This window comes from Scardinius erythrophthalmus (genome assembly GCF_964197995.2).
Source record: "Scardinius erythrophthalmus genome assembly, chromosome: 2".
Classification (NCBI taxonomy): domain Eukaryota; kingdom Metazoa; phylum Chordata; class Actinopteri; order Cypriniformes; family Leuciscidae; genus Scardinius; species Scardinius erythrophthalmus.
Window position 1 is genome coordinate 59,334,719 of NC_138222.1, and position 13,450 is coordinate 59,348,168.

The window sequence follows — 13,450 nt, forward strand, 5'->3', positions numbered from 1 at the left end:
ATTTGGGCTTGTTTTGGGCAAAACAGATGCTTGTTTTTTATTGGGATCAAATATGTAAAAAAAAAAAAAAATCAGCACTAATGTCCTATTTTGTTAGTGGGAACATTATTACATGTGCTTTATATATTTGTATTATTTTGCTTTATCTGTACAACAATAGTAAAAAAACAAAAACATTACAAACAATACAACAATTAATAAATTACGACACTTTAGGTCAGTTAGCCTAGAAGTTCATTTTAAAGTGAAGTCCTGAAGATTGTTTGAAAATGCTTACAAATCGCCCCATTGAAACACATTTAAGTTTTTTTTAATCACTCATGGTATATAAAAATATTTATTTAACTTTTTTTCTAAGTTTAAACTTTGATTTGGAAGTTCCAGCAGCTGCGTGAAAAATCAGACAAACTAAAGCATAACGAAATTAATTATAACTATGAAGTTCAGCTATATATCCACACCATCTACATCATTACACAAGGTTTGATTTCTGTATTTGTGGCGTCAGAATCTCATCTCAACCTGAACATACATTCACGACAGCTTCAGACAGGCACGCTTTTGGTCTCTTATCTGGTTCCTTCCACACATCTGTACTCCTTGACGTGTGTGAAGGTCGCATGCTCGACCCATTACAGATGAGCCGCCGGCGCGTCAGTGACTCTCCGTCCTCTCCCAGCGAGGGGGCGATCCCTCTCCTCCCACAGGGTCACACCATCACAGGCACAGATCTGTTTAGGGTTCTGAAACAAGCCGGCCGATCGAGCAATGATTCCACATGCCAGCCTGAGAGAGAGAGAGCGGACGCTAAGCAAACACACACACAGTCCACTGAAGAACATGACAAACATGCGCATTAGCTCCGCACAGAGTGGGATTTGATTTCTGCAAGAATACCTTCACTTAAAGGGATAGTTCACCCAAAAATGAAAATTCTGTCATCATTTACTCACCCTCAAGTTCTTCAGTTGAACACAAAAGAAAATAGTTTGAAGAATATTGGTAACCAAACAGTTGCTGGTCCCAAAGTATGAAGGGGGAAATGGGGCCACACTCACATTCCTCAAAATGTCTTTTTGGTGTTCAGGAGAAGAAAGAAACTCATACAGGACTGGAGCAACATGAGGGCGAGTAAATGATGACAGAATTAGCATTTTTTGGGTGAGATATCCCTTTAAATCAGCTTATAATGACATTAGAAGAAGTGTTTCATCTTTATTTCAAATCTCTGTCATCATGTTTTCTCTGGATAAAAAACTGATTCAGACACAAGAACCCAATATTAGTTACATTACTAATAAGTCTGACAGTTAAGAGCTACACATAATTTTTAAAAAATTTTTTTTAAATATTGTCAGTCCATATAATAAAATCTATAATAAAGTAATAAAATCCATGTCAATCAAATGCAATGTAGCAGGTTTCTTACGACATAAGTACATAAGTATATTCAACTCTGAGTAAATTGATTAGACAGCAAATCGTAACAGTTTGATTGTTTATATAGTCACAAAATGTAAACTATATTATCGCCCAGCTCTATGTTTAAAGTTGGATATATACGTACATCCATATAGACCCTTTTACAGTTGGTAAACATGGTGACGTATTTGTGTGGGCGGGGCTTAGCTGGAGGCAGAAAGATCTCTCTGGCCGCTTCACTAACGCTAGTTTGCAAGTTTTGTTAGCTTGTTTTTTAACAATGACTGAAGAAAATCCGATTTTTTCTTAATGTGCAAGTTCACTCACTGTCCAGGACCGCGATTGTTATTTGCAAAAGTTAATTTTAACGGACGGAACCAGATGACCGTACACGCTCAGTCAATGGACGAACTGACAGGATTAACGTTAACGCTACCTCCGGTTGAGTGGCCTGACTTCTACACCTACCCGATAGAGAAACCGAGGGTAAAGAGAAACTGAGGACATATAAATATATTTAGATTCCTATAACTATGAGCTGAATGGTCATGTAAAGACGATCCGCAGTTCTGCCTAGCCAGCGCCAAGAAGACGACAATGTAAAGAGTGACACTACGGTGCAATTTTAATGATATGAATATTTTCTAGAAATAAAAATTCCAGATACAGCATACTCATTTTTCATCGATTCTTGCACCCAACAACACAACAAGATGACATTTAATAATAAAAATAATAATTTAAGCTCCTTATTATGTAGCCGGATCTGTGCTGGTTTGTACTCCAGTTTTCCGTTTGTTTTGCCTCCAGCTAGCGCTGTGACGTAACTGTGACGTCGGCGCAAAAGGGGTCTATATCCAGAAACACGACTGTAAAGCATAAAGATATCATCAACTGACCTTTCTCCTGAGTTTCCTGTTATTTTGGACAGCGGGTGATTCCCACGGCCCAAATCATCCTCCCCAGAATCCACCACCAGAGATCGACCAATCACGTCCCACACCTGCCAAACAGAGAGCCGGAGAAACATGTGACATCATAGCATGGCATGTCATACATGAACACGAGTATACACTGGCTTTGGTAAATCAGCGCATGAATATTTTTAGATGACACTGAATGATATAAGACGAGGTGTGACCATGAAACAGAAGGTTAGTGTAATTAACAATAACAGAGACAGATAATCTTTAGATAAACTCATATGTGAATCCAAGCACTCTGCCTCAGGGTTCATAACACACACACACACACACACACACACACACACACACACACACACACACACACACACACACACACACACACACACCTGGCAGCTCCTCCGAGCAACATGGACTGTGTTTGGAGATCACAGCTTTATTACCTTTATCTGAGAGTCTTCTAGCCGGAACGAAGCTCTTCCATCAGGATCTGCTGTGATGTTTCCCAGATCGCCCACATGCTAGAGAGTCACAGAGTCACAGCGTTAAACACACATTTATATTCCTTATTTCATTAGTCGATGTTACTCAATATACATATAAAAATAAAGCAATACATTTTTTTTTTAAAGTAATAGAAAATACAAAATTCTGTTATTGCTTCTTTAAAAAAAACTAAATATTATTAGAAACAATAAAAATATATAATACACTTATTCATACATAAATGAAATGTATATAATAAATAAAAATATACATTATATAAAACGAATATAATACATCATATATTTTATAATTAAATGTATATATTTATATAAGTATATTTATTTATACTTATACATTTATTTATATAAATTTATATAAATAAAAAAATAAAATTTGTTATGTTTTTATTATAAATTTTCTAAACATTCAAAAAATGTATGCTTTTTCTACACAGAATTAGCAGTTTAAATATTTAAATATACAAATATATATATATATATATATATATATATATATATATATATATATATATATATATATATACACATATCAAATTAAAACCAAATCTAAAATATATAAAATAAATAAGTAAAAAAAGTTTTTAATAAATACATTAATAAATGCATATAATAATAAATCATTTGCTTCTACTACAGTATTACCATAGTTTTAGGACATTTTGAACACCACATAGAATACACCGAGGCTAGCTGTCAACTTCATAAACTATATAATAAAAAAATTATAATAAATAAAACATTAATTAACTATAAGGTTTACATAAGGTGTAACAAGTTTAGAATGTGTTCAATAGCTTGTTTTTATATGCCGTCACGTCACTGCGTTGCCATGGCGCGAAATGCAGATGGAGGGCAGGAAGTGTTGTGTTACATTTGGGAAGCACTATAACAAACTCAAAATGCCTATATGTTTTGCATCATTTATGGTTGCTCAAATCGATCAAACTTTTCAATTTTGCTTATAGTTTCTATAATTAGCAAAGAGCATTTGTGTTAAATAGGAATACATTGTAGGCTAATCAGAGTGCGAATTACCCCACCATAATTGGGGGGTACTGCTCCTTCACTTCTTCTATGACCATCATGGTCCACTACTACCATATCAATCTCTACCGTGATCGCCAAGTGTAACATGTGTTGTGCAACACACATATACATGTTTATAGGTGTAAACATGGTCTAAAATAAGATAATTAACTGTATTATTTGTAGATCATCATATATAGCCTAATATGTTTCCCACATTTTTTTTTTTGTTGGAGGAGCTTGGTATCTCTAGGGGGGTCCGGGGGCATGCCCCCCCGGGAGAAAATTTTGTACATTTTAAAGATAAATTAATTAATCTGGTGCACTTTGAGTCACCCGAATCCACTATTAAAAATAAATAATCCGCCCGCAAACCGTCTATATTCTTTGATTTAGATATCTGCATCTGATCATCACATTACAATTATTCAAATTCTTAGTGTTAAGCATGATAATATGGTAACATATCACACTGAAGTAGGCTGATTTAAAATGAAAATTTATTTAAAATAAAAGTTCTTCTTTTGGCAAAATTACATTTCCTTAATAGCCTAAACAGAGGCTTTACTCCCTTCAAACTTAAATTGTCAATGTTTCATTACGTCACTGTTTGAAAACACTCAGAATAATTTTCTGTACCTTTATAAAGGGCATTTTCCCCTAATTTTATTAAATGAATGCTCCATCTTTCATTTCAAATTCTTATATTTGATAAATATATTCAATTAAAATAATTAGACACTAGGCTGTTACCAATAAAATTAAATAATTTACATTGAAAATTATAACTGTATTAGATTATTTTAAATATTGCTGTATATAGAAATAAGGAATGTTGTAAAGAATGATACTTTATGAAACTAGCGTTTTGTCATTCAACTGACACTTGCGTGAGAAGTTGAAGTCGTTCTCTATCTCCGTTGCTTCTAGCGCCACGGTGGTTAAAAATGGTACGGTCCACAATAGGGGTGTCTGAAATCGCTGTACATTAAAACTATCCTACAGTGAGTTGACTTGTATTGTAACTGTAATTACATTTTTTCACAATATCAGAAAATATATCTGACCCCCCCAAAACTGATATTTCTGTCCCTTTGGGGGGTACTTGGTCTTCATTGGGGGGTATAGTACCCCCTGTAATTCGAACTATGAGGCTAATGTTAATCAAGCTGACTAAATCACACGACTGTGCAGCAGTTCACATGCACTCACAATAAAAATACAATAGAATTTAAAACAAAGACAAGCTCATTATACAAAGGAAATAATATTACATATCTAGACAAATTGGGTTGCTTATAGTTAAAAGAATGTCATGAACGATTTAGGCTAGATGTATTGATTGCATTAGTGCGTGATATTGAAGAGTGCGCGCCTCGAGCGCACAGCTGACACGACAGGAAAGTTCGACAAAAAAAAAAAATGAATTGCTGTGAGATTGTTTGCTGTTGCGCGCAAATCCTGGAGAAATCTAGGATAGGTTGAAATCACTCAGGTGGTGTGTCTCTGTGTGAGACAGATTTCAACAATCACCAGTCAAAGACAGCAGCAAAGCCATAGCACAATGAAATAAGGCAACTTATGATTTCGGAGGTTTACAATAGGCTATTGTCCGGTTTCATATTTGTCAGTCAAAATTTCAAAATACATTCGGGACTGAAGCCCTGGCAAAATCGTCTGGCCGCCTACTCTGCTTGCAAACCTACGTCTGCGGTCGGGAGGAGCCGAATCGGAAAATGCCCGTGTGTGCAGTGATCACTTCGTCAAGTGAGTTAATACAACTTATACCATGGTCTGGGTGAATACTCGATTCTGATTGGCTGCAGGGTGTCCATTAACCCTCTGAGGTCAACAAACGCGCGGGCGCGTTTTGCTGGATTTTCTCCACATTGTAGCACTATAAACTTAAATTACTCAGTCATTTATAGTCATACAGAAAAAAGAAATATAAAAAAAGAATCTGTGATATTTCTCCTTTTGTATGTGTCCACTTACAATCAAACCAAAACATTGTGCTTTTGTAAAATAAAGAAAATAAACAGGGTGTGCGTTCTGCCTCTCCGTCGCGGTGAACTTTTTTTTCTTGAGCACGTCTATAAACTGAAACAAAACTCAGCGCATACTTGTCACACATTTATGAGCCATATACCTTTATAAACATTTAAGTGTGTACTTTTAAATGATCTGATTCAAAACGAAAACAAATATTCTCTGTTTAAGTAATTTGTATAAAACCAACAAGATGTCCAGCTTCTCAAACGCTTCCTCATTACAGTTAATTTGGCTACGCCCACTCGCGCAAAAGATATTCACATGCAAATCTCCACATGGACCGCGTCTCGCTCATTACCTCAACAACAAAACACTTCACTTCACTTTTCGTCGAGTTTGAAAGACGTGCCTGAGCTTACATTGGATTTAGGCTACCTCAGAAGAAGAAGAACGCGATTTGAATACAAGAAAGGTGTAAGGTAAGAAATTCTTACATATTAGTTTGTTATTGTTGCATAAATGTCACGTTGCAGTTGAACTGTTGCTAGATATATGGGGAATATTATAATATTTAGACCCGTGTTTACTGTTACTGTGTTTGTGGATATGCTCAAACGTAGATATGTATATGGTAACCATAATGTTTTATATTTGAGCGCGATCGCGTTTGAATGTATCATATTTTTGATAGCGATCGCCGTTTGAATGTATCATATTTTTGATAGCGATCGCGTTTGAATGTATCATATTTTCCTGCGCGATCGCGTTTGAATGTACACATCATATTTTGGATGAAAGCAAAACGCACCAAACGGCTTCATGTTTTTATTATTATCTAATTTCATATCATCATAACGGATGGAAACATTTGAAGTAACATGATAATCAATATATTTTTCTTTAGCTTAGTTGTTACTGAAATCTTTTTGAAAATATATATAGGCTGCTATATTGTTATTATTTTATGCAGCACTGCGCATAGCCTATACCTACAAGGCACAACAAACCTGGTGTTCATTATATAATATATTGCTGGAAACATTTGTGTGAGTGTGTGTGTGTATTCTGTGAATTTTAAAAAAGCAATTTAAACAAGCAAAATCTAAAATGTATTCCCAAAATCGTGCAGGCCTTTCTCTTGATATCAGTATGTTCACTTTTTTTTTTTTTTTTTTTTTTTTTTTTTTTTAGGGCCTAGATGCCACTGAGTCCTGCTGACTTCAACGTTCACAGTACATGTCTCTGTACATGAACATGGTACTTTTTTGTTGTGTATCTTTGGATTATGTTGTGTTGTAAATAAATCCAAACAATTTTAAAAGCCATTCTTTTTTAAATCTCCTCATTCTTTGTGCAAGGGTGGTCAGAATGATGGGCCCTGATAAGCTCCTAATAGGGCCATTAGGGAGGTTCTTTGTCTTTCTCAGGTGTGGAAAGCTTTCATATTAATGAGATGATCCGCCCCTTCGCATATTGCTTTATCACACAAAACACGTCGTAAAATTTTTAAATCAATATATTGTCTTCTCTGAATGAGCAGTCAGGGTGATTCTCACATAGTTTTAGAGCAAATATTCTAGGCTACGTCATTTTCAAAAGTCTTGTGAAGAAATAATCAGTATGGGTTTCATGACCTTATTTCAGTGAGAATTTATTTTTGTATTTTCACAAACCACGCATAAATGTCATTATCTCAAAACTACAAACTTTTACATACATGCTGCTGATATATTATTGTAGCACAGTTTGTGCTGAATACAGTGTAATTAGACTTTAGTCATGAAAATGTCACAAGTAACAGAAATAACCACAAATGTCAGAGCATGTCAGAACACCTCCAGGGCCCAGAAAACACCTCAGACCTCAGAGGGTTAAAAAGTGATAATGTACACCTAGGAAAGGCGTCCCGTCAATTTGCCTGATGACAGTTCTAAATGATTGCGCTGGCTCAAACTCACTGATCAACTGCTGCGGTCGGGTCGCTGTGGCCACGTTGCTTGGCAACGCCTGTATACGGGAGATATTAAATAGTGCGCTCGACTTAATAAATAAAAACCCTCACGATTTTTACTCTAAAACACATTAAAGTATTATTAATTGATGAAATATTTCTTTCTTTCGTAAGTAACCATGGTATAAGCGGGTTAATGCCCTTCGAGGTGTCCATTATCAGGTTTTAATGGACTTCGGCGGAGGCTCCACTGCGCGTCGGACGGTTCACGCCTCGCCGTCGTCCATTAATACCTGACAATGGACACCTCGTCGGGCATTAACCCTTACTTATGTGGCTATGTCTGTGTAACGTACCAGTTTCCGAACTTTGTAAAGTCAAAGTAATTGTTTCTTCTTTTCTTTGGGTTTGTAAGTTACCCCTGTAACTGAAGACAAACGTAATGTTACAGGCAAATCTTTCAATTCAGTTGAAAAATCGCTCCTCTTCATAACGTAAAGATCACGTCCAACATATGTTTCAATTTGTTTGTTATATCTTTCTTTTGTAATAGCGTCTAAAGTAGTACACTATGGACTTTCCTCCATCTCGTCCATTCCGCTCTTCACTTCCTGCCCTCCATCTGAATTTCGCGCGTCATCACAATCACGTGACTGCAAACCACCTATAATCTTTTTTCTTGGTGAATAGCATTATAAATCTCCTAGGCTTTAAGGTTGTGTGTGTCCAGAAGCTAATATGAAGTAGATGTACCCTGTCCGAGTCCTGAGGAGCTCCATGGGGTTTCCTGAACGGATTGAAGTGATCTCCACAGCTGAAGGACACACAGCACACATATAATCATGATTATCCAGCAGACACTGAGCAGGACAGAGTCAATGCATTCAGATATTTCATTCTGAGCTAATGCAGTGTGCGTTTTGTTTCAGGGGGAGATTTCTAATGAATAACGCCTTCTGTTCGACACACGATCACCAGACTGGATGGGGTTCATGCTCCTAAACACAGACTGATGTGTGATCTAAAGGTGAAAGGTCAAGGGTCGTGATACCTCCTGCAATCCTGTGTGAGGTCGCCGAGCTCGTGCACATGCAGGCCGTGCGCTCCAGGCTTCAGCCCGTCAATCGTCCCGTCAATCAAACAGCGTTCCTGTGACAACTGCAGGAACCGGACCACGCCCTGCACAAGCCCCGCCCCGCTGACCATCGCCACGGCAGCGCCCAGGTCTGACAACAACAACACCACACAGATAACAAGCATTAGGCCCATTTCACGCTCGTTCACATCAAGCGGCAACCTTCCAGTCTCTCTCAAGAATCAAACACAGAAGTGACTTAAACTGCAGTTCATCGACTGGCCACTAGAGACCGGCTGCAACAGAGAGTCAATCCTATAAACCCCCATGTTAAAATGCCCAACTTTACAGCAGAAAAAAATGTTTACAGCCTGGTACAAAAAGTGGTTTTGGTCTATATAGTTAATTTTGCCCTTCATGAGAACTGTGAGGGGGTGATTTTTTTTTTATAACTCATCCGTTTAAATGATATTAAGCCTTAAAGTTCTGCATAATTAAGGGTGTGGCCACTTGAGTGACAGGTGGATTGCCGCTGATGTCACTACTAGCCGTAGTCTGCTGTCTGTTAGCGTTACGTCACCTCAGAAAATCCGTTTTTGCCTATTTTCGTTTATCCGGGAGTGACGCGCTGCCAAGATGGCGACGGCCGGCTCTGCCCACTTTGGGCTTCAAAAATGCTCTTCAGAAACCTACGGGTGACGTCACGGTTCACATGTTTTACAGTCTATGTTTCTCATTGTGCTTTAAAGGAACACTCCACCGTTTTTTCATATTAAACTATGTTATTCTCTTAACTAAGACGAGTTGACACATATCTCTCTCATCTCAGTGCGTGCACTTAATCGCTCTGGTGCGCGGTAGCACTTAGCTTAGCCCTGTTCATTCATTAGGATCCAAACAGAGATTAAGTTAGAAGCGGTAAAGTTGAAGATGAAGATGAAGTTGAAAAAACGGTGGAGTGTTCCTTTAAGACTAACAGTGTTTCTGTTCACACCTGATTCTGAGCTGCCCATTCCCTTCAGCACTGCCCGTCTGCCTGTGCTCTCAATCAGAGTCTGGACCTGTAAAGACGTGAGCGCCGTTTCAACCAGAACCTCCTCCTTACCCAGGTTTATCTGCACCGACTGCACTCCTAAACACACACACACACACACACACACACACACACACACACACACACACACACACACACACACACACACACATATGAATGAGATAATAGCTCATGACACAGAAAAGTGTTTCACGTTGTGCTCGACTCACCCGGTTCTTTCTCCAAAATGCCCTTTACTGCATTAACACAGCTGTCACATGACATCTGCACCGCAAACTCAAGCTGTGCAAAAAGGAAATTAATGTAGATATATAATGTAGATGTATATTTATTATACAGTAATATACAGTATATTAGTGCTGTCAAATCACAATTAATCGCATCTAACATAAAAGTTAATATAATGTGTCGAAATAAAAATAAAGTATACTAAAACTACAACAGCATGTAAAAACGAAGAGGTAAATAAATGCGCAAGCCATTAAAGATAACACGTTATGGAAACTGTGCTGATCGTTATGATAAAATCATTAATATGAACGGAAATTTGACTTGAAAGAAAGACGTTATTATACAGTTGGCCTGCTGATATTCTTATTTAAAAAATAATTTCAATTTAACATAACTTCATATTTAATAAACGTAATTAAAGCACTAAATAATTGTGATTACAGTATTTATTTTCAAAATAATTAATCTTAAAGTCATTATTCTCACCTTCGCTGTTCTGTTTGTGTCCATCTCTGTTTCGCACGCTGATAATGACGTACGCGGAAGTTCCGCGTTCAGAAAACGTAATAAAATAAAAGTCCTAGTAAGAAAAGACAAAATGCCAATAACACAATAAGAGTCCCAAATGAACATGTGGGAGAGGCTTTAATAATTTTGGATTAGCTTTGATTAAACAAAAATAAAATAAAATAAAATAAAATAAAGTATTACCAAAAACTTTAGCATTCTTGTAATTCTTTTTGTTATGATGGTGGTTAGCCAGAAATGAATCAGAAGTGTTTTCATTTATTCTAATTTAGTTTAGTAATGATTTTCAGGATGTGTGTTGGGTGCAAATCATCAACATGACACAAAGTATACGAGATCAGAAACAAACCTCAAGGTTAGTATTTTCTTATTTTATTGAAAAATATCTCAAACACTAAATCACACACCAAAATAATTGGATGTACACCACAGTAGATTCACAGAGTTGTTCATATAATACAATATTCACAGTTATATTAATATAAAACCTACACGTCTGTTTTCTGTTCTTCATTTGCTACTATTGTTAAATGTTCTGGGAAACTGAGGCCTTTCTCCAGGGCGTAGGATCTCCAGCGCTCGTTGTCCGCCTCATGAGTGAGATAGCGATGTCCCATCCGCAGCTCGAACTCACGCAGGTCACACCACATCTGGAAGTTCTGCAGGACACATGGACAACATGTGCATAAATCATACTGTGTTCATCTGTTCATCCAGGCAATGCACTTAAACATGCCAGTAAAATATAATTGGATTTGGCTGATTGTTTGAGAAGGTCACCAGACCTGAAACCAGGCATGACCCATGGCTTTGCCAACGCTGAACCTGCGTCTCACCACCACTTGCAGCAGGTTATTGATCAGATTCACCGCTGAGAGAGAGAGAGAAAGAGAGAGACAGACAGACAGAGAGAGAGAGACATTAACAGAAAGAAGGAAAGTAAACCCTCATTTAGGTGTCACACTTGTGATCCTCGGCAGTCAGAAGAGACTCAAGACAATAAGAGTGACTATTTGTTCAAAAAGAAATGGATGTAGCCTACTATATTTTGTTATAATAATATTAATACTTTAATATTTTGTATTTTGAGTGGATTTCATGGTCCTAGATGATATTCACCTCTAAACTATGCACTTTATTTTATTAATTGCATTAATACAGTGTTAAAAAATAGAGCAAGGTATTTAACATCCAAATCATGGAAGACAGATTGGTGTCAACTGGTCAGAGAAATAAAGAAAATCACATGTAATACAAAATATAATAGTGCTGTCAAACCGATTGTGGCGAGGGGGGCGTGGTTTTGCGAAGTCTGTAGCAGGAGAGAAAGGAGGGGGCCGATCGGTGAGTAAGTAGGTCAAGTGCAAAATGATGAACACCTGTGTCTGATTGCAGTGATTGGCGTGGAGAGACCGGATATAAGCTGGCATTCGGGAGGAGGAGAGAGAGAGAGTTGGACTGAAACCTCACTGAGCGTCTGTGTCTTTTGAGTGGAAGCTGTCTTGTTGTTTTGTTTCTTGTTAAGCTGTGCGTGGCACGGTGAATGCGCTACGTGCGCCCTTTTTGTTTGTTTACTTTTATTTACAATAAACTGAGTGTTTCAGTCACGCCGACCCCTGTCTTCTTCCTTCCTTACCCATACGAACATTGAACCTTATTACACTGGTGCCGAATCCCGGGAAGGAAGAAGATCGCCGCCGCCATGCAGACTCCGCCAGGAACGCCATTTGCGGACATCATCCAATCGCTCGCGGGTCTTCACCAAGAACATCACCAACATCTGCTGGCCATAAAAGAGGAGCAGGACAAACGGTTCGAGGCGCTCCTCCGTGGCCAGCATGAAGACCGCGAGCTGTTCCGGAGCTGGATAGACCGGGAGGTTAGGGCCGTCCCCCCAACATACAAAGACTCGTCCTCGCCGATACCTCTCAATAAAATGGGTCCCCAGGATGATCCGGAGGCATTCCTGGAGCTGTTTGAGAGGTCGGCTGAGGACCGGGGATGGCCCTCGACGGACTGGCCAATGCGGCTGATACCCCTGCTGTCAGGAGAGGCGCAGGTGGCCGCTCACCAACTGCCAGTCCAGAATCTCCTGGTCTATCAGGATCTCAAGCGGGCCATTCTTCAGCGGGTTGGCCGGACTCCAGAGCAACATCGGCAGAGGTTCAGGACACTGAACCTTGAGGAGTCTGGCCGACCCTTCATCATGGCCCAACAGCTCCGGGACTCCTGCCGCAAGTGGCTGATGGCCGACGGAAGCGACGTCGAGGAAATCATCGACCGTGTGGTACTGGAGCAGTTCGTGGCGCGGTTGCCACGGGAGACTGCACAGTGGGTCCAGTGCCACCGCCCGACGTCGCTGAACCAGGCCATCCAGCTGGCGGAGGACCAAATGGTGGCGTGCCCGGGGGTCGGCGAACCCCTACCATCTGCTTCTCTCTCTCTCTCTCTTTTTAACCCCTCTCCTAAGCCCTCTCCCCTTCCCAGGTATCGGGGAAACCTCCCACCGAGGCCAGCTCCAAGGTGGAGGACAGGGGGAACCGCGGAGCCGGTAGCTTCCCCCAGGCCTCTTCCCCGGGGAGGGGGCCCATCGAGGGGGGGATTCCCTCCACAGGCGGCGCTACCTCTCTCTCCACGCCAATCCCTTGACCCGCTTCCTGCCACTGGAGCGGCGGGGAAGCCCGGGCCGGCTTGTTGGCGCTGTGGGGACCCGGGTCATTTTTTGGACCGGTGTCCGGTGAT

At 39.4% G+C, this 13,450-nt stretch overlaps 2 protein-coding genes across 2 annotated transcripts in view; both read right to left on the reverse strand.

The window, feature by feature from the left end:
• Positions 1–4: 4 nt before the first annotated feature.
• Positions 5–10,754, reverse strand: ccs (copper chaperone for superoxide dismutase). The gene is made up of 8 exons (XM_081358680.1): positions 10,667–10,754; positions 10,159–10,231; positions 9,890–10,027; positions 8,872–9,046; positions 8,574–8,634; positions 2,789–2,866; positions 2,322–2,425; positions 5–786 (listed from the first exon to the last, which is right to left on the reverse strand). The coding sequence occupies exons 1-8, from the start codon at positions 10,688–10,690 to the stop codon at positions 633–635; spliced, it is 807 nt and encodes a 268-aa protein (XP_081214806.1). The 5' UTR covers positions 10,691–10,754; the 3' UTR covers positions 5–632.
• A 284-nt stretch (positions 10,755–11,038) lies between these two features.
• prkd4 (protein kinase D4) overlaps positions 11,039–13,450 on the reverse strand; it is a 31,669-nt gene continuing 29,257 nt past the window's right edge. Inside the window, exons 17-18 of the mRNA XM_081358678.1 lie at positions 11,494–11,579; positions 11,039–11,367 (exon numbers count right to left, since the gene is read on the reverse strand). Of these exons, the coding sequence (XP_081214804.1) occupies positions 11,197–11,367; positions 11,494–11,579 (257 nt within the window). The 3' untranslated portion in view covers positions 11,039–11,196. The remainder of the gene's footprint in view (positions 11,368–11,493; positions 11,580–13,450) is intronic.

Bases quoted from the DNA above. Each gene is read 5' to 3' on its own strand.
- ccs (XM_081358680.1), bottom strand. From the start codon at position 10,690: ATGGACACAAACAGAACAGCGAAG. The intron at 9,047-9,889 runs GTGTGAACAGAA...TGTTGTTGTCAG, and splicing joins AATGGGCAGCTCAGAATCAG to ACCTGGGCGCTGCCGTGGCG. The intron at 8,635-8,871 runs GTATCACGACCC...TGTGTCCTTCAG, and splicing joins CTCACACAGGATTGCAGGAG to CTGTGGAGATCACTTCAATC.